Source organism: Scomber scombrus, chromosome 18, assembly GCF_963691925.1.
Source record: "Scomber scombrus chromosome 18, fScoSco1.1, whole genome shotgun sequence".
Lineage (NCBI taxonomy): Eukaryota > Metazoa > Chordata > Actinopteri > Scombriformes > Scombridae > Scomber > Scomber scombrus.
In genome coordinates, this window is record NC_084987.1 from 10,909,629 (window position 1) to 10,935,278 (window position 25,650).

At 37.4% G+C, this 25,650-nt stretch overlaps 3 protein-coding genes across 4 annotated transcripts; all 3 read right to left on the reverse strand.

Moving 5' to 3' along the window:
* Positions 1-2,155: 2,155 nt before the first annotated feature.
* cmc4 (C-x(9)-C motif containing 4 homolog (S. cerevisiae)) lies at positions 2,156-3,994 on the reverse strand. Of its 2 annotated transcripts, none has more exons than XM_062439072.1 (3): positions 3,928-3,994; positions 3,790-3,849; positions 2,156-3,696 (listed from the first exon to the last, which is right to left on the reverse strand). In XM_062439072.1, the coding sequence occupies exons 2-3, from the start codon at positions 3,845-3,847 to the stop codon at positions 3,563-3,565; spliced, it is 192 nt and encodes a 63-aa protein (XP_062295056.1). In that variant the 5' UTR covers positions 3,848-3,849; positions 3,928-3,994; the 3' UTR covers positions 2,156-3,562. The 2 variants fall into 2 exon arrangements, with proteins under 2 accessions (XP_062295056.1, XP_062295057.1); XM_062439073.1 differs by lacking the exon at positions 3,928-3,994 and adding an exon at positions 3,922-3,927.
* A 3,671-nt stretch (positions 3,995-7,665) lies between these two features.
* On the reverse strand, positions 7,666-13,564 carry LOC133999651 (intercellular adhesion molecule 4-like). The gene is made up of 5 exons (XM_062438909.1): positions 13,363-13,564; positions 12,041-12,316; positions 11,586-11,915; positions 11,210-11,455; positions 7,666-10,878 (listed from the first exon to the last, which is right to left on the reverse strand). The coding sequence occupies exons 1-5, from the start codon at positions 13,400-13,402 to the stop codon at positions 10,739-10,741; spliced, it is 1,032 nt and encodes a 343-aa protein (XP_062294893.1). The 5' UTR covers positions 13,403-13,564; the 3' UTR covers positions 7,666-10,738.
* Positions 13,565-14,442: 878 nt separating this feature from the next.
* Positions 14,443-25,432, reverse strand: LOC133999650 (hemicentin-2-like). Its single transcript, XM_062438908.1, has 11 exons — positions 25,330-25,432; positions 22,905-23,177; positions 22,516-22,830; positions 21,978-22,199; positions 21,603-21,830; positions 21,254-21,517; positions 18,463-18,717; positions 18,208-18,366; positions 17,772-17,978; positions 17,430-17,666; positions 14,443-15,690 (listed from the first exon to the last, which is right to left on the reverse strand). The coding sequence occupies exons 1-11, from the start codon at positions 25,388-25,390 to the stop codon at positions 15,488-15,490; spliced, it is 2,424 nt and encodes an 807-aa protein (XP_062294892.1). The 5' UTR covers positions 25,391-25,432; the 3' UTR covers positions 14,443-15,487.
* Positions 25,433-25,650: the final 218 nt, after the last annotated feature.

Below are 25,650 nucleotides of genomic sequence, written 5' to 3' on the forward strand. Positions count from 1 at the left end.
TATTATTATTATTATGGTCAAATTCCATATCTATAAATGTAAATTTACAGGTAAGAAATCATGCTTCATTGTATTTAGCAATGAGATCAAATAATACATTCCTCCCTGAAACCGAAATCAATTAAAACTGTAACACACTGTGCTATGTCAATTTTTTTTTTGGTATAGACCCTCATCCCCCTAGTGTTAATTTATAGTTGTAATATGTACATACATACATACATACATACATACATACATACATACATACATACATACATACATACATACATACATACATACATACATACATACATACTTACATACATATACATTTACTTTTCTTTGTGTTTGTTATAGGTGCCCAGAATACGGTTTTGTATGTTGTGCACATATAAACTGTTTTTTTTTTCATAATAAATTAAACAAAAAAGGTAGGCAGAAAAGCTTTTGGTTTTCATTTTTACCTCTTTTCTTCTTGAATAGCATAAAGATAAATACATATTCCTTGTTCCACAAAATGAAAAATGTAAGTACACCTCATAATTTAGAGAAAAAGGAAAATCAGCAACTCCATGCAGCTAGGCAATTTTAATTAATGTAAAGAGACTTTAGAAAAACAAATAGCCTGAGTGTAACCTACTAAATTTGCATTTATGAATATGAAATTTAAACCAATACATTTAGAAAGTAGAAAAAGTTAAACATTAGTAATATTCAATTGAGAATTCAAACTTGTATTATCTAAATAGTAGCCTATATATTTCAATATAATCAGTACACAAATATACAGTAGTTTGCAGTATGTATATCATGGCTGTTGATACAAACACAGAAATTATTTTAAAATAAAAGTATTATAAAAGGGCAGTACCAAAATAAATCTCAGGGGAATTTCTTCTGAATTTTTGAAAACGTATCTCAGGTGACTTAAATCGATGAAACTTGAAAGAAACGTTTTCATTTTTGTCAGTGCACACACTGATAAGGTAAGAGATGGGCCAGTTCTAATGGATTTATTGTTAATACAGAGATAAAATTAACATTTGATGATTATCCCTTGGTTGTTGCCTAAATGGCACAGCCATACCAAAAGGGAAAGCACCAAAAAGGGATGTTGTATGGTGATAAAAACTCAGAGAATGTGATTAAATAGAATAGATGAAAGGCAGGTATCTTTACTTGGATTTTGTTGATATCATAATTGTACATAATAGGAAAAACTTAAGCCATCAATGTTGGATAAAATATGGTGAGGAATAATCTTCCAGATATAGAGGGAGTTCTTGTACTTTGTCTAATCTATTTGATCTTAAACTTAGTCCACTCTTCTTTTCTTTCTTTCACTATGATGATGCATCGTTTTCCAAATGATATGCCCTCATAATCAGAACTTTGTCTTTATCACCACTGTTGATTTTCACATTTATAAATTTAACACAGGTAATGAATTTGTATTACTTATGGATATATTTATGTTGGATTTAAAGTGTGAGTTTATGTATAGACACATTGCTTACGCACTGAATGATGTTGATGGTGCTAATGTGATTGTGATGACACTCTATGACACTTCATCAGTTCTTTTTTTTCCATTTCCTGTCCTACTGAGCACTGAACATCTTTTTTTAGTAACATGCATGTTTGAGCTCTGCAAACAAAAGCTAGAATGGTTTTACTATCATCATCATGTATTCGCTACACACCGACGTCTATAAATGCAGGTCATATTAAATGTATCACGAAATGAGTTTCTCATATCAGGTGAACATATGACTTTCAGTGATATGATCTTTATAAATAAAATAAGTCTATTAACTGCATTAAAACAGCATTTCCCCCCCCATTCAGATATTTATATTTGGTGACAGTGAAAATGAACTGTGTATTTACATTTGATATTAAACATCCACTCATGTTTTCAGTTATTCAACACAATCTAAATCACCTGCTTGAGTTTAATATGGGTAAACAGGGCCCTTAGTACCTCACATCTGCAATTTGCTCAGCACCAACATGCACAAACAAGTATGTTTCAAACTTGATAAGGACGTATGCCTGCAATGACATGAAAAACTGGACAAGTCTGCCAAACTTCCTCTTAACAAATACAGTACATCATTTGAAAAGAAAGACTGATAAAACAGCAACCTTACTGTATTTATACTGGATGATCTCATGGTGAAAACCAACTCTTTATTGATTTTTCACATTAAAGGTATGTGCAGGGCTTTCGGCAAGTCACATCTGCAATATGACTGTGTTGGTAGCTTAACGCTGACATGTACAAACAAGAGTTCCACGTACTTTATAACGAGGCACGCACACAACAAGACCACTTTTTAAATAAATGCTTCTCTTGTCAGCTTATAATGTTAAAACTTTTGTTGTGAGAGGAATTTAATTTTCACTCATCAAACACAGGCAGAGCGAATACATTTATAAAGGGTTACACTTCACATAGGTGGGTCATGATATTACTGATAACACTTGTGCCTTTCCTGCAATGACATGTAAAAACTAATACACCCTCTTGTGGACATGCTTTTTCTTTGGAGTTAGATCTTTGGGGAAAATTAGAGAGACAAGTTAGGTGGTGTGTGTGTTGCCTCCTACTCTTAAAACTGACATACCTGCCAGGACAGACAGTTAAACATTATATAAACTATATATTTCTAATGCTTTTTAGAACATCATATTCTCCCAATTTTATTTTATTTCTGGTTCACAGAATTTATTGCATAATTATTATAATAAATGTCCAAGCATAACCATACCCAGTTCAAACCCAATATCAAGAAAGTTTATAAAAACTTAAATGACAATATTTCAAATTTGGATTAAAATCAATTTACTTTTTAGATGCTTATTATTATGTAATCATGTATTATGCATAGTTAGAAGGCCATTGTGGAATCGGCCTTCCAGTTGCTTTAAAATTCTCCTCCAGACATGTTTTAATATGTATGTAAAATACTCTACTTTGAAGAATAGCGTGTCACAAAAAAGTCAAAGTATCTTGTTAAAATCTTTAAAGTGGCCTTTACTATTTCTCCCTCATGAAAAATTACAGAATATATAGCAATGTAAAAACATATATTTCACCTCAACAATTTAACTGCTGGACACAAAATGTTTCCGGGAAGCTCCAAATTTACATATTACACTTGTTTAAGTTGAAAATTGAACCAGGGTGTCACAAATCAATGCTCACACCCCTTAAAACCTGAGTTTTCAGTTACTACATCATGATTTGAGATAGTTTCTCATTATTTTTTAGATATTTTTTCATTATTTTTTAGATATTTTGTCATTATTTTAGAGATAGTTTCTCATTATTTTAGAGATAGTTTCTCATTATTTTGAGAAAGTTCCTCATTATAATGACTTGCATATTTTTTTCATTACTTTGGCCGAAATGGGCTTCCATAAACATGCAACTAAAGGAACAAAAAGAAAAACATGGAACTTGTTGTTTGTTCAGTCTTGTACACACGTAGTTACACAGTCATTACAGCATTTATGCAATGTGTCTTTCTGACACTGTTTCCAGTTAAATACACCCACAAGAGGTTATTATGTGTCAATTTTGCTCTCCTTTTTCAGGTTTTGAGTCCTTGAAGCCGGAGCAGCAGATGGAGTTGGCTGAATGCGTCTCACAGCACCGCCGCATCGCCCTGATCACATCCTCACACATGCTCTCCACGTATTTATTAGCTACAGGAAGGAGACGAAGTTAGCACAGAAAAAGTAGAGAGATAATGTGGCGTTTGCTTTAACATCTTATAATGACATTGAGGTGTGCGGTACCTTGTAAACACTTCTGAATGGCACACGCTTGCTTTTGACACGGGTCTTTCTTTGGCATGCCTGAAAGAAAGCAGATAATGATGTTCAGAAGTTGTGTATAATAGGTAAAGCATCAAAGTACCCAAAACTGACGGTCACCTTTGTAGGTTAGAGGTAGCTAGTTGGCGAAGAAAGTGGGTATGCTAGCCGCTAATGCTACTTCTTCCTGGCAGGCAATGTTTTGATCACGTGTCGTGAAGAGAGCCAATAGGACCTCTGGAAACTGCAACAGCGACATCTAGTGGAGTCAAGTCAAGTCAAGTCAAACTTTATTTATAAAGCACATTTAAAAACAACCTCAGTTGAACCAAAGTGCTGTATTATTATTATTAAAATACAATATAATCATACACAAATATAATAATAAATAAATCAACAAAGGAATAGTAAGAGCTCAATTTAAAGAAGAGTAAAAGTAAAGATAAAAAAAGTTAAATGTTCACAAACATTAAGCATTAATAGTATGAAGAAATGATTAATGGCACACATTAACACCAAGTAGCCAGGTTTGTTTTTTTATTTCAGTTCAGTTTTAGTTAGTTCAACCACTAGTTTTATTGTTATTTTGAGGAATTGACTAGTTTTAGTTTAGTTTTTATTTAGTTTTAGTCTTAGTTTTTCAGGTATTAGGAGGAAAACCTTGATTTGTAGAAGCAGAATGCATGACAGCAAATATGGTTTACCAAGTCATTGTTTATTAAAGGTACCAGATTGTGCAAAGCCATTTCATTATTTTATTCTTTAACCATTAACAATGCCCACCCCACAGCAGAGCTCAGTAATTATCACCTGGAGCTAAATCAAAAGCAAAACTTTAAATGCTCTGCAACAACTAAAATGAATTTGATTTTCGTTTCAGTTTGTTTTGCATTGTTCATTGTAGTTTTAATTTAGTTTAGTCTTATTTTCATTTTCAGTTTTTTCACTTTTAGTTTTAATCTTAGTTTTCGTTAACTATAATAACCTTGCATAGGACCAGTAGTTTAATTAAAAGTTCAATCCAAGCCTTAATGTGTATATTATGAAAAACTGGTCTGCTAAAGTGTTAACATTGCAGGTTTTTTTGTCTTTCTCATTTAAAAAATGAGTCAGTGTCCCTAAGCAGCAGTAACATACTACACACTCTACTATAATGATATCATATTAGCTGCAATATAAATAAAAAGATTACATATGACAATGTTTTTAATTCAACTTTTATTCATAAAGATGAGCAAATTAAGAAACAGTTCATATTTACAGTAATAAAGGCCTTAATTAATTACTTTTACTGCATACATTGATGATAATGTAGTCATCATTGCTATATGAAGAGTAGCTACAAATTTGCAATGTTACACAATGTGATTTCATTAATATGGAAAACAAGTCTAGCAAAAGACAATATAAATTAGATTTCTTAAAACAGAATATCACATGAACAACATCCACTATATCGTAAACCAACACTCTACCTCCTCTACCTCATTAAGATGATATTTACCAAACACAGTTTATTCAGGTGTTTTTCTTTGAGATCTAGTGTCTGCTGATAACAAGACCCTTATAAATATCTGTTGAGTCAGGGGTGCACTGTCATTTCCTCCTCCAAAAATGCAACAATAAAATCCTCGTGGCTGCATTGTCCTGGTATATCCAATGTGGCCATCGGATCCCATCTCAGGATCGCTTGTTTCAAACCCCTAAGTGAAAGCAAAAGAAGATGCTGGTTAAGATGCAGTGCATCAAGATATGTTGCACATGTGCACTTAAGAATTTCCTTCTACCTTTGGTGTTGGCCTTGACAATGAACTGCTTGCTCTTCTTCTCCAGTTTATTGGAGGCGGTGCAGGTGTAGGTCCCTGGGAGCAGTGAAGAGGAAGTGAGAACAGCTTCATCCTCCATCCTCTCCTGCATGGGATGGGAGGACTGCCAGCTGTATGCAGGTGTGGGATTTCCTGTGGCGGTGCAGTTCAAAGTAATTTCACTGCCCACTGTAAGGTCCACCATTTCTGGTTCAGGACTGAGGATCGTTGGGGGAACTGGAGAAAATATCACACAGATTAGTCTCTCTAATCTTCAAACACATGAGAGTCTGTTTTAAGCATTTAAGAATAGCACCATTACTTGAACATTCATGACTTACAGTACACAGATGCATTAAGAGGCTCAGAGGTCACAGTGGGAGGTGGTTGTGGTCCCTCTTGTCCGAGCTCCAGCTCTGCTACACATCTGTACTGTGCTCCGTTTTCAGCTTTGGTTGGCGTGACCATGAGGATAGAAGACACTTGGACAGGCGAAGGAGATGTAAGGTCGGTAAAGGAGTGATTATAAACCTCAGTCTGCCCTCTGTACCACCTCAGGGTGAGGTACTGAACAGGAGCAATATTCTGAACCTCACATAGCAGCTGGTACTCTTTTCCTTCCACCATGGGGCCAGTGTGGTTCACAGGTCTAATGGAGACGCTGTCTGGGGTTTCTAAATGAATAACGCACAAAGTTCATTTTTATTCAAACAGGTTTATGCCAGTCATCTATTTCTACATTACACAGAAGGTGACTTACTGTAGAGGACGAGGTTGAGTTTCTCCTCACACTGTCGCGGAGCTGTGAAAAACACCCCATAGCAGATGGGCTCCTCTATCCAGTCAATGAGACTGTCTACCTTCCACTGGACCGACAGTTCTTGCTGAGTGTGTGCAGCACTGATGACTGATTCCCAGCCTAGGACACGCACTGGGCGAGCAGCTTCACAGGTGACTGACACCGGCTCCCCAAAGCCCACCACAACCCTGGAGGGCTTGAGGATTAAGGAGCAACCATCACCTGACACTGAGACAAACAACTGCATCATCATCATCATCATCATAGCTAGTGTCATCACCACCACCTTCCACCTTTAGCACTTTAATGTTTATTGTAGCAGGCTATAGCTGCCTATTATGTAACCCTATTACAACACACACATGAAATAATATATCAGGAGTAGGTCTAATATGTAAAACATACCTGTGTACAAAAGCGAATTTAGAGCTTTCAGCTAATTATTTATTTAATAAAGGTGTTCTTTGAGGGTCGACTCATTTATACAGAATGTAATTTTGTTAATTTTAGCTGTAACATATAAATTTAACCTCAAAGCGTGCATAGAAAGATGGTTTTATTGTTTTTATAGTTAACCGGTAGTCCCGTTAGGATTTTAGTTGCGGGTATAATGCTGCCACTTAAACACTAATAAGCCGATTTTAGGCAACATATCCACAATAGATACCAATTTAGAAAGATCAAATTATGGGAGGACTGTCTTTCAAAGGAAGAATAAACCAATGTTTTAACTTACTATATCGAAGGTCTTAATTATATCGACTTACGGTCACGTTTGCCGTCCATTTATCACTTCAACACTATTTCATAAGAGTTACTGTACCAAACGTCATCTATAACCTACATCTATATGGGAAAAAAAACATGCTGCCTCCAAAGTCTTACCTGAGTAAAACATGCAAAGCGTCAGAATCGACTTCAAAAACTTGTTTCCCATGTTATTTTTAGCAGAGAGACGTCGATTAAGGATCCAGGGAAAGAAAATTCCAACTTGAACAAGCTTGGCAACTCTGCAGGGAACAATGTTGGAACAAAAGGGCCCCTTTCATCCCAGCTGACTTTGGGGGTGGGGGTAAAAGGGAAAGAGGGAAATTTAACAGGTGGCAGGCCTCTGAAAAACAGACAGCTTAATCCTTTGTAGGTCAGTGAGCCTTTGACCATTTTCAGCAGGAAATCATGGGCCTGGAAAATCCCAGAGCAAAGGTACCAACAGAAGTAATGAAGACATGCAACACCACAGTTGTGTTATCCGGTTTATTGTAGTCTAAGCAGAGCAAAATGTGGTTCACACATAGGCTAGTTGGTACTTTTGAAGTATACACTATACACTAGTACATCTCCAATATATTTATGATAGTAACATCACAACAATTTACTGCACAATGAAGTTCAAATCATAATACTACACTGAAAGAATAAGCTTTGGTATAACTTTGAATGTGGATAAACCATATTCATCTTAATTATCATATTGAGTGAAGAGTTTGAGGTTTTCAGTACACTCATCCTAAAGCGTGGCCATGAGCTACATGCTGTTAAACCACCCATTATATCTCATTTTTTGTTATAAAGTCATGACTGGCTGTGGACAAAAGCTTATTTTTACTTCTGCTTGCATACTTGTCTCCTATTGCTCTATGTTTTGTGAAATCCCAGCAGGCAGGAGTATTGGTGTTGTGCAGCTTGTAGCTTGCAGGACTCATACTGTGACCAGAATGCTACACAGCATATCAACTCTGACCACAACTTGCAGTGCAAGCGAGCAAGTAATCGGATGCTTTTTTTGGGTATATTTATGGAGAGCACAGCTGGGAATCTTGATGTACAGATTACATGCTCGCTTCAATTTGAATATGCTGCTCCTTCTTCAAGTTGTCCAGAGGAATATGTTCAGCTTATGTGTCTATAAATAAACTTTTTTTTTTAAACTGCAAGACAAACTGAGTAATATCCACTCTGCCAGGTTGTTATAGCAACACAGTCAAAGCATACACAAACAGTGTTTTCTGGCAAGACCTTTGGTGTGAACAACAGGGACTGAACATAAAGAACACAGTTTCTGAAAAAAAAAATAAAGTTTTATATAGGCGACAGGAGGCAGGATAACAAATACTCTCCTTTACATTCACTTGGTTCAGTGCTAATTAGTATGGCGGTCTCAGAACTTTATAATGTAAGCCAGATTGAATGAGGGAAAGAGAGGTCCAAGTGGTTGACAAAAGGTGTCAGGGAAACAGTAATGAAAGACACTGGTTTGGCTTTGCCTTAATCAGTATTTGGCCTAAGGATGTCATTGACAGAGAACACAGAAAAATTAACAACTCATGGGCTCGAGTTGCGCATGCACACAATAGAGTACCATTTTAAGTTAAATTCCCTGTAAAGTGTCTCTCACTCAAACTTTTCCTTTTTCATTTGATTCTAAATTCACAATAACAAAACATTAAATCAGCTATTTGTACCTTTACATGTACATCAGATGAAATGTTTACCTAACACAGATTTTAGTAGCTCATATGTCATGTAATTTCAATGAAAAAAAATCTGAATGCATTTATCTAAAATCGTAGGCACATCACAGAAACTGAGTGGTTCAGTGCAAAAATAATTCAACATTCCAGAAACTGTACAAATGCAGATATAAAACAATTTTACATATCATAAAATGAGCATAAATTGTGCTCAGTACATCCATCAAAAGTGATACTAACAATAATAATCCCACAAAAACACATAAACACACAAACATAACTGACCAAAGCACTCTCAAGTATTTACTGTAGCTATGTTATTGACTGGTAAGTATGCGGTTTTAAAAAAGCACACGAATATACCTGAGTGGTTGAATACATCAGAAGGAGCAAATCCATTTTTGCCTTCAAATTTGATCTAGTGTGCAAAGGGGTTAGAGCTCTTGTGTTACTTATACAAGAAGAAAAGGATAGGCATCAAGGCAATAATGCAAGCAAAAAGGCAACAATGGCTGTTAAATCAGTACTGTTAGGTCATACCCAATGATACTTTTCAAAAGACATATCATCAGTAACTATGACCAACAAAAAGGCACTCTCAAAGCATTAACTTTTTCTTTTGGCCTGTTGGAGGCAGAAGAACTCTACAACAAGCTGATAAACCCAGTGCCCTGACCTTTCAGGTCTGTTTTAGTCTCCAACATGCAGTCTATGATGTATACAAAACAATGATTAAAAAATAATTATGTTGGTGCAAACTGTGTCTTCTATTTAGAAGGTGTTGTCGCATACAGCGAGTTTATGACTATATTAGCCTTGTTTGTTAGAAACAACTGCTTGCTGCTGCTGGAGAGCAGGTCAGATTGAACCATACATTAAATATGCAGACCATCCTGTGTGAGCTAAAAGAAGCTAAAAAAAAACTCAGTAGAGAGTTGTATATTGATACTCTGGATTCAATACAAACTTGATTCAGTTAGTGTCTTACATGCACTTAAGTAACTGGGTTACAGTCAGCTTTCAAGTACAAGTAATTGGAGTAATGGATTAAAGAAACCTGACTTTCCCTTGCTAGATTTTTTCCTTAACCACAGATGTGCATAACCACTTTTTTAAAGCAGCTTTTAACATGTGTGAACTGCACATGTTTATGTTCAGGACACAAGTTCAGGAAAGTATCAGTGTGACAGTACCATAGTAGGATGAAAGGAGATACAGCTACACACACAGATGCATCCTCGTATTCAAAATGAATCTATTTCAAGTCAGACTGAAATCTGACATTAACACAAGTAGCCTCTAGAATACTAAATGAGTCCATTTCCTATGATGAACATTTGACTATTTGTAAAATCCAGATATGTTCACACTGTCATGCTTTGCTCTGTCTGTCCTCTTACTAAACTGCCAGTCTGCTTCGACACATACAGAATCATTTAAAAGCTCACATACACTTTCTCACTGACGGGAATGGGAAGGTGTGTCCAAACTTTTGACTGCTACTGTACATCAAAAACAAAAGGTTGGTGTATCAGATTAATAAACCTGTTGCATGTAAAAGTGCATAAAAGGCAACCATGTACATGTACACAAATTCTCTGATTACCTGCATAACCTGTTTTGGGTTTTTTTGGTTCATATAATAATAATAATAATGATTAGTAGAGCTTTAAAGACAGCGGATGTTATCATGCATTAAGCAACAGCGGCCAAACATGAGCAGCAGCCCACCAGCTGAGGATATTGAACAGAACATAATTAAAATGTTTCTCCAAGCACAAAAAACATTAAAAAGAAACATTTTCATTTCACCCATGCAAGATTGAATAAAAAAAAGAGTTCCTCATATGGGTTTCTCATATAACTGATGAGGTAGGTTGTCCATTGCAGAAAGAAAATGTGCCGTCAGGCTTCAGGGTAAAATACCCGACAATGAGGAGCACGACTGCCAGGGCCCCAAATCCTCCAAGGAGGCCTGCAAGGACTGTGTGATCCCCTGTGGGAGATGGGAGTTTTGGTTATTCTCTCTCTGAGTTCATCTATTCAGACCTTGCAACAGGAGAGTTTCTCTGTTTGTGATAAACCATACATCCCAAAATAAAAATGAAAACAAAGAACACAGCTATCAAAATCCCAGCAGTGGTCCCAGGGTGACTACCTGCTGGAGAACAACAGCATGGAGGAATTATAGAATGATTAACAATGTAAGATGACAACAGCATGGAGGAATTATAGAATGATTAACCATGTAAGATGACAACAGTTGTAGTACAACAGTAGAACAAGCTGAGAAACTTCATGACTTTAGTAAAAGTAAAAAATCTTACTTGGAGCACTGGTGACAATGAAATATTTAGTGTTGGTGCCCTGTGTATTAGACACTGTGCAGTTGTAGGTTCCTTCGCGGGTGACGGTCAAAATTGGTTGTTTCTCATTGTTCTCTAGAATGAGGTCTGAGGGATGCCAGCTGCATGATGGCATGGGGTTTCCTCTAGCAGTGCAATTTAAATCTATTTTACCACCAGCTTTAAGAGTCACCGTCTCTTTTTCAGGTTGGGTGAAGGTTGGTGGGTCTGAAGATATGAATGAAATTCAAATACAGACAGAGACAGAAAAATAAAGGCAGTTAAAACACAACCAGGGAAAGGCAAAACACACCCCATATTCTCTGATTGTTATAAGAAGAGGGCATTAAAAACTCACATAATACGATCACTCCATGTGACCTTGATTTCATTGAGCGAAGGTTTGGTCCTGATGACCCAAAGTTCAGCTTTGCCTCGCACCAGATCTGCGCTGCGTTATCATCTCGCTGGGCAGTCAGATTGAAGACAGATGACAGATTGACTGGATATTGATTTAACTCCTTGTTAAATGACTCAGTATAGACTATCTTATTTCGTTTGTGCCAATACACAGAGAGGTGCCTTGCTGGTGCAACATTAGCAATGTCACACTGCATGCGATATGTTTTGCCCTCCACCATGGGGCCCATTTGACTTTGAGGAGACACAGACACATTGTCTGCCATTTCTGTAAAAAAGAGTGCCAAAATGTTTAATAAAACCTATGACATGTCCTGACATCTGTGGTATTGAATGATCAAAAACTACAAGTGGTTGGTTTCACACATTCAGATAAAGTAAAAGGTTACCTACTGTAAATGGTGACTGTAAGACGTTTTAAACACTGATCACCGTCAAGAAGATTGGTGTAACATTTTGGCTCCATGGTCCACTCTGTCGCATTTGCTTTTAAGAGAAGAAAAGTGACCCCCTCTGTCGGAGATACGGCTCCATTTGGTGATTCCCAGCCCATGTTTTCTAACTGGTCCAAGCTGTAGTTGCAACTGCAGTTGGCTGCGATGGAGTCTCCATATCCCACCACAACTTTGGGAGGAATTATCTGAAGAGGACAGGGGGGGCTCACAGTTCCTATAAGTACACATAGCACAGATTAAATAGTATACAATGCAAGCAGCAATGTAAGCAATGTTATAAACAGCGTTATTACATTGTCTGGATGTTGACCCAGATGTGGCTCATAGGACACTTTGAATAGGTTACATAGGCCACATGTTAATGAAGTGTCCTTCCTGATCTCCCAGATACGAATGATATGAAACAGACTTGGAACACTGCGGTAGGGCAGCAACTAACTAATTATTTCCTCTTGTTGCTCCATTAAATATCAGAAAATAGTGAAAAATGTTGATCACTTGTGAGGTAGAGCCCAAGGTCCAATAACTGAAAACAGATTTGTGTATCAAAACTTTTATTTTTTTTATTTTTGAATCAATCAATCAGAGACCAAAGCCCTACTTTTACTGCAATACTTTAACCACATCAAGCTCATAATAGCTACGTTACTAATTTAGGAATTTTCATGCAGAAATTTTACTTATTGCAGTATTGTGCTTTCATTTTAGTAAAGGTTCTGAATACTTCGTCCACCACTGCTCACTGCAGCTCTAATATGTGGGTCCCCTGTGTATCCTCTTCACTTCTGGGTGTGTCCCCAAAATTGTGAAAACAACAAATGTTCACATTAATAAAGTATAACATTTATTTATTTAAAAAACGACAAGTAAACTTGCTCAGTAAATATCAAATTATGGTGGGAAAAACCGGAAATATTTTTCTTATTGCATACTAATCCAGTTCATGTGTTCAGCTTGTCTCTTATCCAAAACATATGCGATATGAGCCTACTGACTAGCGGAGGAGCACCGAAGTTAAACTGCAGAGAAACAACAATGCGCCCAAACAATGGGGAATGAGCAGAGAGGTTACATGCGGTGGTTGAAGTTAGATGCCCGAAAATAAAAAGCAGTAATGAAATCATCACGTTTAAGCAGTTAACATGAATGAACTAATGGGCGTAGGCCAGGCCGAGCAATCGACACTGTACCTGTAAACTAAATGAAACTGAATAAAAACGAAAATGAAAAGGTAACAAACACAACAGAAAACAGATTTACCTGCAAACGCAATAATGCAACTGAATATGAAGAACAGCATGGTAATTTTCGCGACGAAGTAAACCAGCAACACTTTCACGCTACAAGAAAATGGTCCAGGTGAAGATTATTTCCGACTCTTTCTGTGCGCAGAGTAGGCTCCTGTTTACTTCACCTGGTGACCAGATTAGAGAAAGTAAAAAAATAAAATTGCCCTAGTGCCTTGCTGCATTAACGTGCGCCTCGTAAGTCACAGCACTACTCTGTGTAGACCATTTTTGGAGTGACTGAGATGTGGGCTGGCCTTAATAAACCGGGGCTTAAAATAATGGTTCGTTCATTTTAAAAACGCTTAGGTCCGCTTTCAAAAGAGCTGAATATGCTGTTAACATGATCTCCACACAAAGACGGGGAACGAAGCAACCAGCGGAAATACATTAATTTGTACAGCCAAAAGATGATCCATGTCACACATATGTTTATAGAAATGTGCCCGATCACACCACCACCTTGATGATTAATGCATGAAAAACCCCGCATTTACGCAAGTCCAAATTCCCACCTGATGAGTGATTGCATTATGTCCGACAGAAGCTGAAGGCAACATTATTTATACGTATTTTGCCAAAGCTGCTGGTCCCTGGTTACAGTTAACACAACAGTCTATCAACACACAATGATCCTGAGCCTTTTGTGTCCTGTTTGGAGTTTCCACCATGACTCACAATTCTCAGGAATATTCCCAGTATTTACTCCTCTGGGACTGTTAAGACTATTACTTCCTACTTTGTCATATGTTATCCCTGGTGTGTATAAGCTGATAAGTAGAAACTGGGTGGCTTCTGATACAAACTATTTTATGGTAGCTTTTATTACTAACAGCATCAGTTATTGATCTTCGACTTATGCACATCAGATATATTCAGGCTTTTCAGGTTGTCTGGTTTAATTGACATCATTGTTTCAGCTGTGCTCATGACAGTGACCAAAGGTGGCAGATGTAGCCTACTCAGCACGTTTTCTTAAAAAGTGCCCCAATCTTTTACCCTTTCTGTTTATATACTTAACTTAATTGGAAAGCACATTCAATAACAAAAGGGATTTGTTTAAAAAGCCATATTTTTAATATTAAAATATTGTTTTACACCTGTCATAAATATTTACAGCAGTATTCACATATACATTTGAACGTCTTCATGTCCCCAATTATCTGAAATAGGACTTCAGCCCCACTAACTGCTCTAACATTTGCAACATTTACATCCTTGTATGCAGTCCAATTTTCAATACCAAATTGTGCTATCCTCATGGTTCCTCACAAAAAAATACAAGGCTTTACATTTACATAAAAAATTATACTGAATAAACAGTTCTAATGCAGACATTCATAGAAAAGCATACAACCGCGCAGATAAAACAATGCCCCCCATAAACTGAGAGCCTGACACAGCATGGCACAGAGGGAAACAAGTGCAGAGTGGCTTACAAAGAAAAGTGAAGGGACAGTGATCAAAAACAATAGTGTTCACCAATAACCACAGCTGGTTTGTTTCGTTTTCACAGATTCAGTGTCACACCTAAATAAGCACGTAGTGCATTTCCTGTTGGTGTGACTTTTTAAACTCCAGCAGTCTCAGGGTAATACTGTGTCACTTTGACACAAACTTAAATCTGTATGATTGCATACATAGATCTAAGTTTGAGTGCAAGTTATAGGGGCAGAAAAAACAATAATAAAACAAATGCAACAAAAACATTAATAATCATATTAAATTCCCTTTGTTCTTATTAAAAATAATAAGAGATACTGTTTTGGTATTTTTCTTCATATCTTAACAATTCATCAGCTCAGAGCCAAATTTTGAGTCCTTCCTCTTCCTCTTCTTCCTGTCCAGTCAAAAACAGGTCGAATCCAGTAGTAAATATTCAATTGAACATCTCATGCCACATTGCTAATTTAAAAAAAATTAGATTAGTCCATAAAGGGTAAAAAAAACTATTATCTGTGGGGAACAGATGTGAGAAAAACAGATTTCCAAAGAGTCCAGTGTGAGTAAGCTGACTGAGTGGTATTCAGCCTTTTAGCCACTGTTAATTCTGGTCGCGCTGATATGAAGCTCATTCAGAGTGGTTAACAGATGTGCTGCTATGACAGTTTCGTCATAGGAAATTGCATGTCCCAACCATTGTGAGCAACGTTGCCGTTGTGGGTGCTAAGTCTTGGGTTTTTAAGGCTGTAGCGGCGCATCTTGGTATTCTTGTAGTAGATGGAGTAAATGAAGAGGAAGATGACGGAGATGATCACTACTGTGACAGCCACAAATCCAGCTATGAGGGGCAGGTAGTCCTCTGTAAATAAAAACAAAAAAATCAAACAGATCACTCATTATTGTTTAAATATGTAAATAATAACCTGTTTTACACACAAGTCTTTCCATTTCTGGCATGCAGCAGATCATTTAAACACTACATCTACAGTCAACATTTACTACGCACATTGCAGCTGTTTATCATTTTCTACCACGAGAAGATCAATGAAAATGTATTTTACCATATGGGTGCACAGATGAAAATGATGAAAAGGATGCTAATTATCTACTCTCTATATATTAACATTTAACCTCATGCTCAGATGGAAAGAAGCTATTTGTATGAGTGCTGTGAAAAATGATTATATCGCATGAAAACAGAAAACATGTCAGTATATAAAAAGAAGCTAATCCTTTTCAATAAAACTTACCCAAAACTCCAAACTCCTTATGCCTTTTTTTTCTGTCTCAGTACAATCGCAGTATTGTATCGCTTTGCTCAGAGAAATCAAGCGCTGCCATTTCTAAATAGGTGTACATGGCTGGATAGAGTCCTGGTTGAAGCTGATTGTCTTTTGCTCAGCCTATATTTAAAGTCCATAATGTTTTACATCTATTTTGCTCTACTGACCGTTTTCTATTGATTTATATGCAGAAAAGGAGAAATTGTTGGGGAAAATGAAATGGTTGAACCTCGATTCAAATGAAACTTTGAAACATCATGACAAACCTTATATATCGTGTATATAAGGGAGCAGAGTGTAGTACACATTGAATGGCGACAAAACTTGGGACTATGTTAGAAATAAGTGTTTTCATTTTAACATATTGTCCCTCGGATTTTTGTTTTTGTATCTGCAATCCATAAAATAAATCATATCATATCATAAATATACTTCTAGAGATCAGATTTTACGACTAGTGAAAATAACTATTATATATTTGTTTAGTCATAGGTAGGGCTGGGAGATATGACCAAAATCTCATATCCCGATAGAAGTCATTTTATATCCCGATAAGGGTCCGATATAGCATATCTTAATGAACTGAATAAAGAGTTGGTCCGTGCCCCCTCCTCATTGTGTGTCCATCCTTTGCGTAGTTTTAATCAAATTACTCTTCTTGACTTTTTACTTTTAAAGCTTGTGATGCACGTACAGTAACATAACGATTGTTAGCTCTCGTCAACTTGAGTACTTCACCTGGTTCACCGTCTCTGCCCCTCCCGCTGTGGACCATATAGCAGAGAAGAGCAGCATGATCATAAATTACAGCAAAATGCAGCAGAGACTCTCACCCCCCTAAGCTCAAATTAAACAAGTGCACATATATTTGGTAAATATATCAAATAAAGACGGTCTCTATTGTTACAATGTCATTTATAGTTGCTGTCTCGCTGCTTCTCTTTTTCAGCATGGGTGGGGCTGAGCCCTCTGTGTGTGCAGTAGCAGAGAGACAGACAGCAGTGAAGAGTTTGAGAGTTGACGACAACTAAACTTGTTACATTACTCCAATAAAGGCTTCACAAGTAAAAAGCCAAGAACAATCATATATCAATGTTATTCATGCAAAAGATGGACTGACTCCAAATGACAAAAAAATATTGCTGTAAAGATTGTGATTTGCATAACAACGAAATAAACGAGATAAAAGAGTATAAAATGACAGACCTTTTTCTCTCGTCACACAATACGTTTCGTCATATCGCACAGCCCTAGTCAGAGGTGCAAAAGGCCAGAACATACAATACAATACAGTTTAGGCGCTGAGTGTAACTACCTTTTAAAATCACTTTGACCTCATGGGTTGCAGAACCGACAGAGTTAGTGGCGTTGCAGATGTAGGTGCCTTGCTCCGTAACATTGATTTTGCCTCCAAATTGGAAATATTTGTCATTGTAATGCCACTGGATCTTTGGAGTTGGGTGTCCGTCAGCTTCACAAACAAGCTCCCCAGGATAACCACTGAACAAAGGGATTTTATTCTCGAGCTTTGTGTCATTAATGACCGGCTTAGCTGTGGATAAATAAAGGCAGACAGAGTAGTATTCAGTATTTTTTTAGTATTTATCAGTATTTATCCTGCTGTTTCACAAAATGTAGAAGGGGAATGATATCTTACAATAGACAGTAATGTTGAGAGGACTGGACTCCTTGTAAGGATGCTGTGGTCCCTCTGGTCCCAGGTTCAACTGTGCCTGACATTTGAACTCTGCTTCGTTGAGTTTTCTCTTCATGGTGATATTGATGGTATATGATACATTTACCGGGGTCCTGATGTCACAATTTGTGCTGTTTTCAGGCGGGCAGCCACTCACTTCCTTTGAGCCTGATAGATAAAAGAACATTTTGACAAACAGGAAGATACAGCCTAGTGTTTTGCATCAGAAATTCATAAATTTCTTCTATTTACGATGACAGTGGAGCAGTTTTGACTTCAGATTACATGGATTAAAATACAATTCACTATCTGTTCGGCCATAAACTGTCCCATTGCTTTTCACTGAAAGTTGGACTACCCAGCCTCACAAAAACCTCACTTGACAGAGATTCCCTACCGTTGCTCGAAGAATTAATGGTTTTATTCCCGTGGTACCACCGCACAATGAGATTTTGATAAGGCGCAACGTTGGAAATATCACATCGCAGCTGGAGGATTTCATCCTCCTTTGAGCTGCTGTTGTCCACACGATGGATGGAGACACTGTCTGGTGTTTCTGTGGAGGAAATTTACTTGGAGTCAATGATTCAGAGTAGTTACACAATCTGAAATGCCTTTTTAGATGAGTACAAAACAATTTCTCAATACATACTGTAGAGGATGAAGTCAAAGCGTTTACTGCATGTCCCTATTCCATCAAATGTTGCATTACAGACAGGTATCAGGTCCCAGTCTTTATGGGTGTCAACTTGCCAAGTTGCGCCTGTGGTATTGACGCCGTGCCAGTATAATGCTTTGAAATTCTTGTTGGCAGATGCTGGTGTGCATGTTACATTCTTGGTATTGCTGCTGTATGGTATCAGCAATCTCTTTGGAGTTATTTCAATTGGGCATACTTGTTCGGCACCTGTGGAATGCAGATTAAAGGAGGAGAAACGTTCCAGTCAATACAAATCTGTTATCTTGACAAATTATTTCCCCTTCCTTTACTCCAGACGTGGAGTGAAGCTGCATATCTGGAACACAAAAGCTGAGTATCAAGAGCCAACAGGAAAAGGTTGAGGAAGGATACTCCTCCTATAGGAAAGTCTGCACTTACTGCCCACCGGCCTTTGTGCTGGACCTTACTGCAATTTACACATCTCAGTAAAATGCGTCACATTTTACCAAGCCTTTATTATAATGCACAACAACCCTAATTTAGAAATATATTGTATTATATGAAACTCCAGTGTCCACTGGGTAGGAAAGGGTGGTTTTAAAGTATTAGATGGACTACAAAAAATACAACAAATGTCACTATAATTACCAGACACACCTTAAACCATAGAAGTATTTGTCGTGATTTCAACTAAGATTTCATACACTCACTCACTTCACCTCACAATGCCTATTAAAAGTATAGGCAACGTAACATTTTAACAAGCATGTGACTTTCCTGTCTCTTCTAAAGCTCTTAAAACACCACTGAGTTGTTTTTAGTTTGCTCGTCATCAGTCAGCAGGCTGTATAAATAGGCCAAAACAAAAATATAACACAATATAAGCCCTAAACGAGCCATTTTAATCTAGACAGACAAGCAAATATGACGCCTGTTAAACTTACTCGACTGTGTCCCGTTAAACAGCAACAGCAACTCTAAAGTCAAAAGGGCTGAAATGAGACGAAGTGGGTTTAAACTCTCCATTGGGTTAAAGTTTCAGCGGCTTTTCCCAACAGCTGTCGCCTCTCTTCCCGTTACACTGAGCGGCTCTGGTGTTTCCGTGGCTTCCGCTCCGCTGCATGGGTCGAGCCAGCGGAGACTTGTTGACTTTTTGGGAGAAGGCTAAGCTAAAGTACGGCTACATGCACTGCCCAACTTCCAGCTCCACATCGCAGGAGAGGAAGCTGGGAAAAAAGCCCCCCCCCCCCCACACACACACACACACTTGGCAGCGGGCACACACACACACACACACTGGCTCTATAAATGTAGCAAGTTGGAAGGATCCAACCAGTACCAGTAGCTACTTGTTATAGCATTTTGACACACATTTGTTGGGGAGTAACTAGTTAGATGTAACGTTGTTACGTAATGTAATTACAAAATTAATGTAACTGTAATCCGTTACAGTAATTAATTACAGTGTGTTGTTGATGATTACAAAGGGGGTTACATCATTTAATTTTGTAATAAATCATGACATGGACCTTATTTTGGACACACATGGACTTAAATGGTGTCACAGTACCAATTAAGCCATGCCAGACTTTTGACTTTTTTCATAAAATATCTTTATTTTATTTTCAAAAATCTACATGAACTAATGAATACATTTTTAAATGAGAGATAAATCTTGCTTTATAAGAAATGATCTCCCTTATAAATCATGTGAGTATCCATGAAAAACACCTGAACTTAGATTGTGGTTGGCATAAAGGGCACACTTACCCTAACAGTTGAAAACATTGGTTAGAAAATCAGAAAATTAATCAAAAAGTTATCAAATGTAATAAGTCACATTCATTTGATTAAGTAATTGAAATAGTTACATTACTTATTACATTGTAAATAGGGTAACTAGTAATCTGTAACCTATTACACACTTTTAGGCTACTCTATGGTTAGTTATGGAGTTGGTGGAGTTAGTAATAATTGTGTAATATTTTCTCACTTCCATTCACTGAGCCTCCCCTTATATAACATACCCATAGAGCAATCATTTGTGTCTGATATGTGCCTCCCCTTTTCATACTGTAGCTGTTGAGGTGAAGCTACTGTTAACTACTTTTTTAAGGTGTTTAATCTATATCAATGCCCCATATTGTATAAACTATGTTTTGTATGTATGTAAAATAAATAAATAAATCAGCAAAGTTACTTAGCAAGCTGACAAATAAATGTTAAGCTGTATAAATATTTAAGTGCAAGTATACACTAATTGTATTCCACAACTTCATAAAAAAGAGATGTTTTATAGTTGCAATACACAACATTCAGCCACTAGATGTCGCACTATAGCGCCAGCATCTCAGACCACAACAAATGTGCGTGTTGTTTACTCGATACATTTTGGAGGAAAAATTAAAGTGGTCCCCAAACAGACAGCTGCATTGCCTATTTGTCACCTCAAATGTTTTTAGACTAGTGAGGCTTAATATCATTTATTGCAACTCTAAGGGAAAATCACTCTTTGGTAGACATATGTGACCATTGATGAGAATTTGATGTAGACAAGCTCATTTTAAGAGGTCAAAAGCTATTTAACAGTATACATTTCATCATAAATACACTTGAATATTAGGAGTATGGTCATTTTCAAAAGCACTCTATCTCTATCTCGCTGTATTTGATTATACATGATAATATAATAAGCAGGCTACCAATGATAAACAATTAAATATATATACATTAAAGTACTGTATGTTGGTGTAAAGGAGTAGATACACTACATTAACCTTACCTTTTACTGTGATTCTGACAGTTTTAGAGACATTTCCTATCTCATTCGAGGCCTGACAAGTGTAGGAGCCGATGTTGTATGCAGTAGCACTTTGGATTTCCAAACGTGACACTCCATCATCATTTAAGTCCTTCACATTGTCAGTCTGGTAATATGACCATGAATAGGTTGGTCGTGGGTTGCCCATGGAGGAGCACTTGAGCCACACATCAGAACCAACCTCGACTTCAGAGTCTTCGAGCTCAAGTATCTGTGACGGTGGGTCTAGTCAGGGCAAAAACAAGGGCACCTGTCAAACATATTGCATGCTTTCAGTGGTATCTTCAGGATTTTCATCAAAATAACTCACATTTGATGACAAGCTCCACTGTTTGAGTGTCACTTGAGTGGATGTTAGAAGCATTGATCAAGTACTGCCCTGCATCATTTCTTCTGAAGTAGTCTGGGAGTTTCACCTCGTCCCCATCTTTGTACCAGATCATCTGAGGTTCAGGATACCCTTTAACAGTGCAGGTGAGGTTATAAGGAGCGTACTCCTGTGCGGTGTAATTGCTTGGACACGTCAACTCTGGTCCATCTGTAAAGAAATTAATACATCTGTTATATCTTCATGTCAGATATTGAATGTTTGCATGGCTCCACCTCAGTAAAACAAAAGGTTTTCTTATTTTAATGCTCAATCGGGTTGTGCTCATGTTTTACTGTAGAGATTGAAGATACTTACATATCACAAAGACCTCGATGTCGCGTGTGCCTTCAACATAGCCCTCAGCTTTGATGGTGTACAACCCTGCTTTTTCCCTGCTCATAGTGTAGTTCGGTTCTAGGGGCTCTCCATTTTTCAGCCAGTAGACAATAGGGGGAGGATTTCCTGTCACAGAGCAGAGGGTATCCAAAATGTCCCCCTCGAATAACTCCGGAAGAGAACATTGAATATCTGGTCCAACTAAACAGAGGCAAAGACAAAAATGTTACTTTTGTTTATGAGATGAAAAGCAGCTAAGACACAAATGAGACATGAGAACTGGCTGAAGTATTGGTGCTTTCCCCTTTTAGGTATGTAGTATACTATTTGGTCTTGTTGAGAAATTACAGCCGCACTCCCTTAAAAACTAGCACCACAATATAGTAAAATGTAATTTTTTTAATTCAGACTTCGACACAACAAAGATTGAAATTGGCCATCTTAAAGGCCTTAAATAACCTAAATATGTTTAAACCTCCCATCCAGAGAATTATTTAAGTACAGATGATATACTTACAAAGAAAGTCATCAGTAATCTCGTTTGAAAACACAGAGAGTTGTGGCCCTTCTGGCCCCAGGTCCAAATGTGCCTCACATCTGAACTTGACTCCTTTATCTTGTCTAGTAGGTATTAAGCTGAAGACAGAGCGCTGTTCCACTGGTTCCTTACTTGGATTGTCAAAAGTTGTTGTATTGATGATTGTATCTCCTTTGTACCACCTCACAGTGAGATATTTTACCGGTGCTACCGAGCCGACGTCACATGTTAAAGTGTATTCCCTCCCGTCTCGCATAGAACCACTGGACTCGATTCTGATGGACTCTGGGAATCCTGGAGATGAAGTAGAGGTTATGAGACACAGTCTTGGCATCATTCTGTTACATGAAAAAATAGGCCAGACTTACTGTATAGAACAACTTCTAGTTTCATGGAGCACTGTTCCCATTTAGAAAATTCTTCGTGTGGGTTGATGAAGCATATGGGTGACATGGACCATTCTGTGAGATTCTCCAAACTCCAGCGTAAATGCCTGTCCTTCTCAGTACGTATGCCTCCCTGTGAAGCCTCCCAGCCCATTCCACCATGCTCGCTTTCTGTTGTGTTGCAGTTGGCTGAGACTGGGTCTCCATATCGCACCACAACCCTGGGGGGGCTCAACTCAATGGGACAACAGGTACCTACAGAGCATAGCAGTTTATGAACATGTGTCATACTTGTATAATTTCCCAGAGAGAAACATTTCAATGCAAAGTTAGCCTGTTATCTATTGACAGATAAGGAGGGCATTTATCAAACCCCCATGTGGGTTTTGAGTGATTGCCCGCTGTTTGTCATTAAAGCTGTAATTATGGCTAAAGAGTTGGAGAAAAGATTAGTTATTCATCCTTGTTGCAGATAAGCAATGGGCCTACTATGTAAAACCCTTCATGGCCTAGGCTAATGTGGTAATTTCCTAATGTGTCAATGAGTTGAAGAGGGTCTTTAAAGTATTCACCAACAGACTATATTTCTTATTCAATGGAACTAAGTATTATAGCCAATTTCTATATTTCAAGTTAGTTGTGACTATTAAAATGGTATGACAAAAATTAAGATTATGAGATAAAAAGCAAAAATTACGAGGAAAAAGTCTAAATTTGGCGTGCTAAACCAAAATACATGACAAAAGTCAAAGTTATGAGGAATAGATTAAAAATACAGAGAAAAAGCCAATTGTTTTAATTTGTTGATGCAAAACTATGAGATAAATCAAAATTCCTGGGTAAAACACTTTTTACTTAAGTCAAAATTATGAAATAGGGAGTCAGAATCTTGACTTAGCCTACAACCTCAACATTTTGGTTTAGGCTGCTCAGTCAAATCTGACTTTATATCACATTTTTTAATTTGAATATGACCAAAGTCAAAACGTTGACATAGCTTATAATGAGCATTTGTTTTTTATCATCACCAACTTTAACTGGTGCAAACGGGCTTCCATGGTAGGCTATAGCATCAAAAAGGTGGAAAACTATACTTGTTAACTAACTTGGTGTTATGACATCATTCCTTTACCAGTAATAAAGTCTCTCAGGGCTCTGTAGACTGAAAGAATGACCACGACCTGACCTTATAATTTCCTTTTCTCTTATATTATGGCGCCACTCTATTAGTCAGAGCAGAGGTATGTTGCCACAAAAAGCCAAACCTGTCAGCAAAGCTTATTCTTAACTCCAGACTTCACGTCGTGTGATAACAAAAAAATGTGCGAGAGAGAGAGTGAGTGATGTTGAAAAAGACAAATAACTGTAATAACCTAAAGCGAGTGCTTGAAGTATGATAGGAAAATTAATACAGTCATTTGAATTTATGGTACAACATAACTTATCCCGACTAGCCACAAAACCTTTAATTTCCTCCCTTAACATGTGGTTCTCTTTATACATCAATGTAAACATGGCATCATAATTTTAACTTAAAAAGAAAACTTTATTCACAAAACCATCGACAAACATTCAATCTGTATAATAATCAAAAGCGGGCAAAGTAAATATCAGATTAACAAAACGGGTTTCAAACACTCTTGACCGGCTTTATTTAATTACACACCATAAAAAATAAAAAAAAGTATTTATGTTGTTTACCCAGCAAAGCGATCAAATCAGATCCCCCGGAGTGGGAGGATAGACATTTTAGAAGCCTTAGCAATAATGTTTTTGTTTTGTTGTTATCACAATCTAAATGTTCATACAAATATAGTGTATAGTTTAAAAGTGAGACTAATATATGTAGACTAAACGTTTTTCTAGGGGATTGTCTTGAGAAGAATCTTGATAATTTGACTAGACAGTTAATTTTGATGACCAATCGTTTTTTATTGTTCTCTTGATCACATTTATTGAAGGATTTCAGTGTCAGTGTAAACATCGCTTCAGTCTAAGACACAAACACAAGAATCTTCAATAACAGCTTTGGATAAATGTTGGGTTTTTTTTGTATTTTTTTAATGGGAGCAGCGCATAGTGCATATACCACCACATGACACTGCTCCCTTGTGGTTAAAACGGAGTTCTGCATCTAAATGACACGTAACACTTTCACTCTGCTATCCTAATATTAATGCTAATGAGCTCCTTTGGTATGGTTACCTCATACACTATTTTCATTACCATGCAGTGTATTTCAGAGAGCTCTTGGTTGATAATTTAGCCATGTGTAGGAAATACATGACATGGCACACATATACATTAGCATTATACATACATTATATTACATGCAGTAGCCCCATAGATTATTATTTCTTGGTCTTCTATAGAAAAGCAAAGAAAGTCATAAGCCAAAGCATCCCACCTGTCGCACTGAGGAGAAACCCCACGAAGAGTCGAACAAATGATGTCCTACTTTCACTCATTGGATTTGAACAATGTCCCTCCTATAGTTTACTCCAGCTCTGCTCAGCTTCTCTATCGTGAATACTAGTAAAACGACAAAGTACATTGAGAGAGGAGAGAGAGAGAGAGAGAGAGAGAGAGAGAGAGAGAGAGAGAGAGAGAGATAGGTAGCCCACATGCCCACCCTCTCTCTGAGTCTCTCCCCCTCTCTCTCTCAATCATACACACATGCAAACACACACACACACACACACACTCACACTTTCTCTGTGCAGCTGAT

Bases quoted from the DNA above. Each gene is read 5' to 3' on its own strand.
- cmc4 (XM_062439072.1), bottom strand. From the start codon at position 3,847: ATGCCAAAGAAAGACCCGTGTCAAAAGCAAGCGTGTGCCATTCAGAAG. The intron at 3,697-3,789 runs GTACCGCACACC...TCCTTCCTGTAG, and splicing joins CATTCAGAAGTGTTTACAAG to CTAATAAATACGTGGAGAGC.
- LOC133999651 (XM_062438909.1), bottom strand. From the start codon at position 13,402: ATGCTGTTCTTCATATTCAGTTGCATTATTGCGTTTGCAG. The intron at 12,317-13,362 runs GTAAATCTGTTT...GTGTACTTATAG, and splicing joins TTGCATTATTGCGTTTGCAG to GAACTGTGAGCCCCCCCTGT. The intron at 11,456-11,585 runs GTGAGTTTTTAA...TCATATCTTCAG, and splicing joins ACATGGAGTGATCGTATTAT to ACCCACCAACCTTCACCCAA.
- LOC133999650 (XM_062438908.1), bottom strand. From the start codon at position 25,390: ATGAGTGAAAGTAGGACATCATTTGTTCGACTCTTCGTGGGGTTTCTC. The intron at 21,518-21,602 runs GTGAGTTATTTT...TGCCCTGACTAG, and splicing joins AGTGGAGCTTGTCATCAAAT to ACCCACCGTCACAGATACTT. The intron at 17,667-17,771 runs GTAAGATATCAT...ATTTATCCACAG, and splicing joins TCTCAACATTACTGTCTATT to CTAAGCCGGTCATTAATGAC.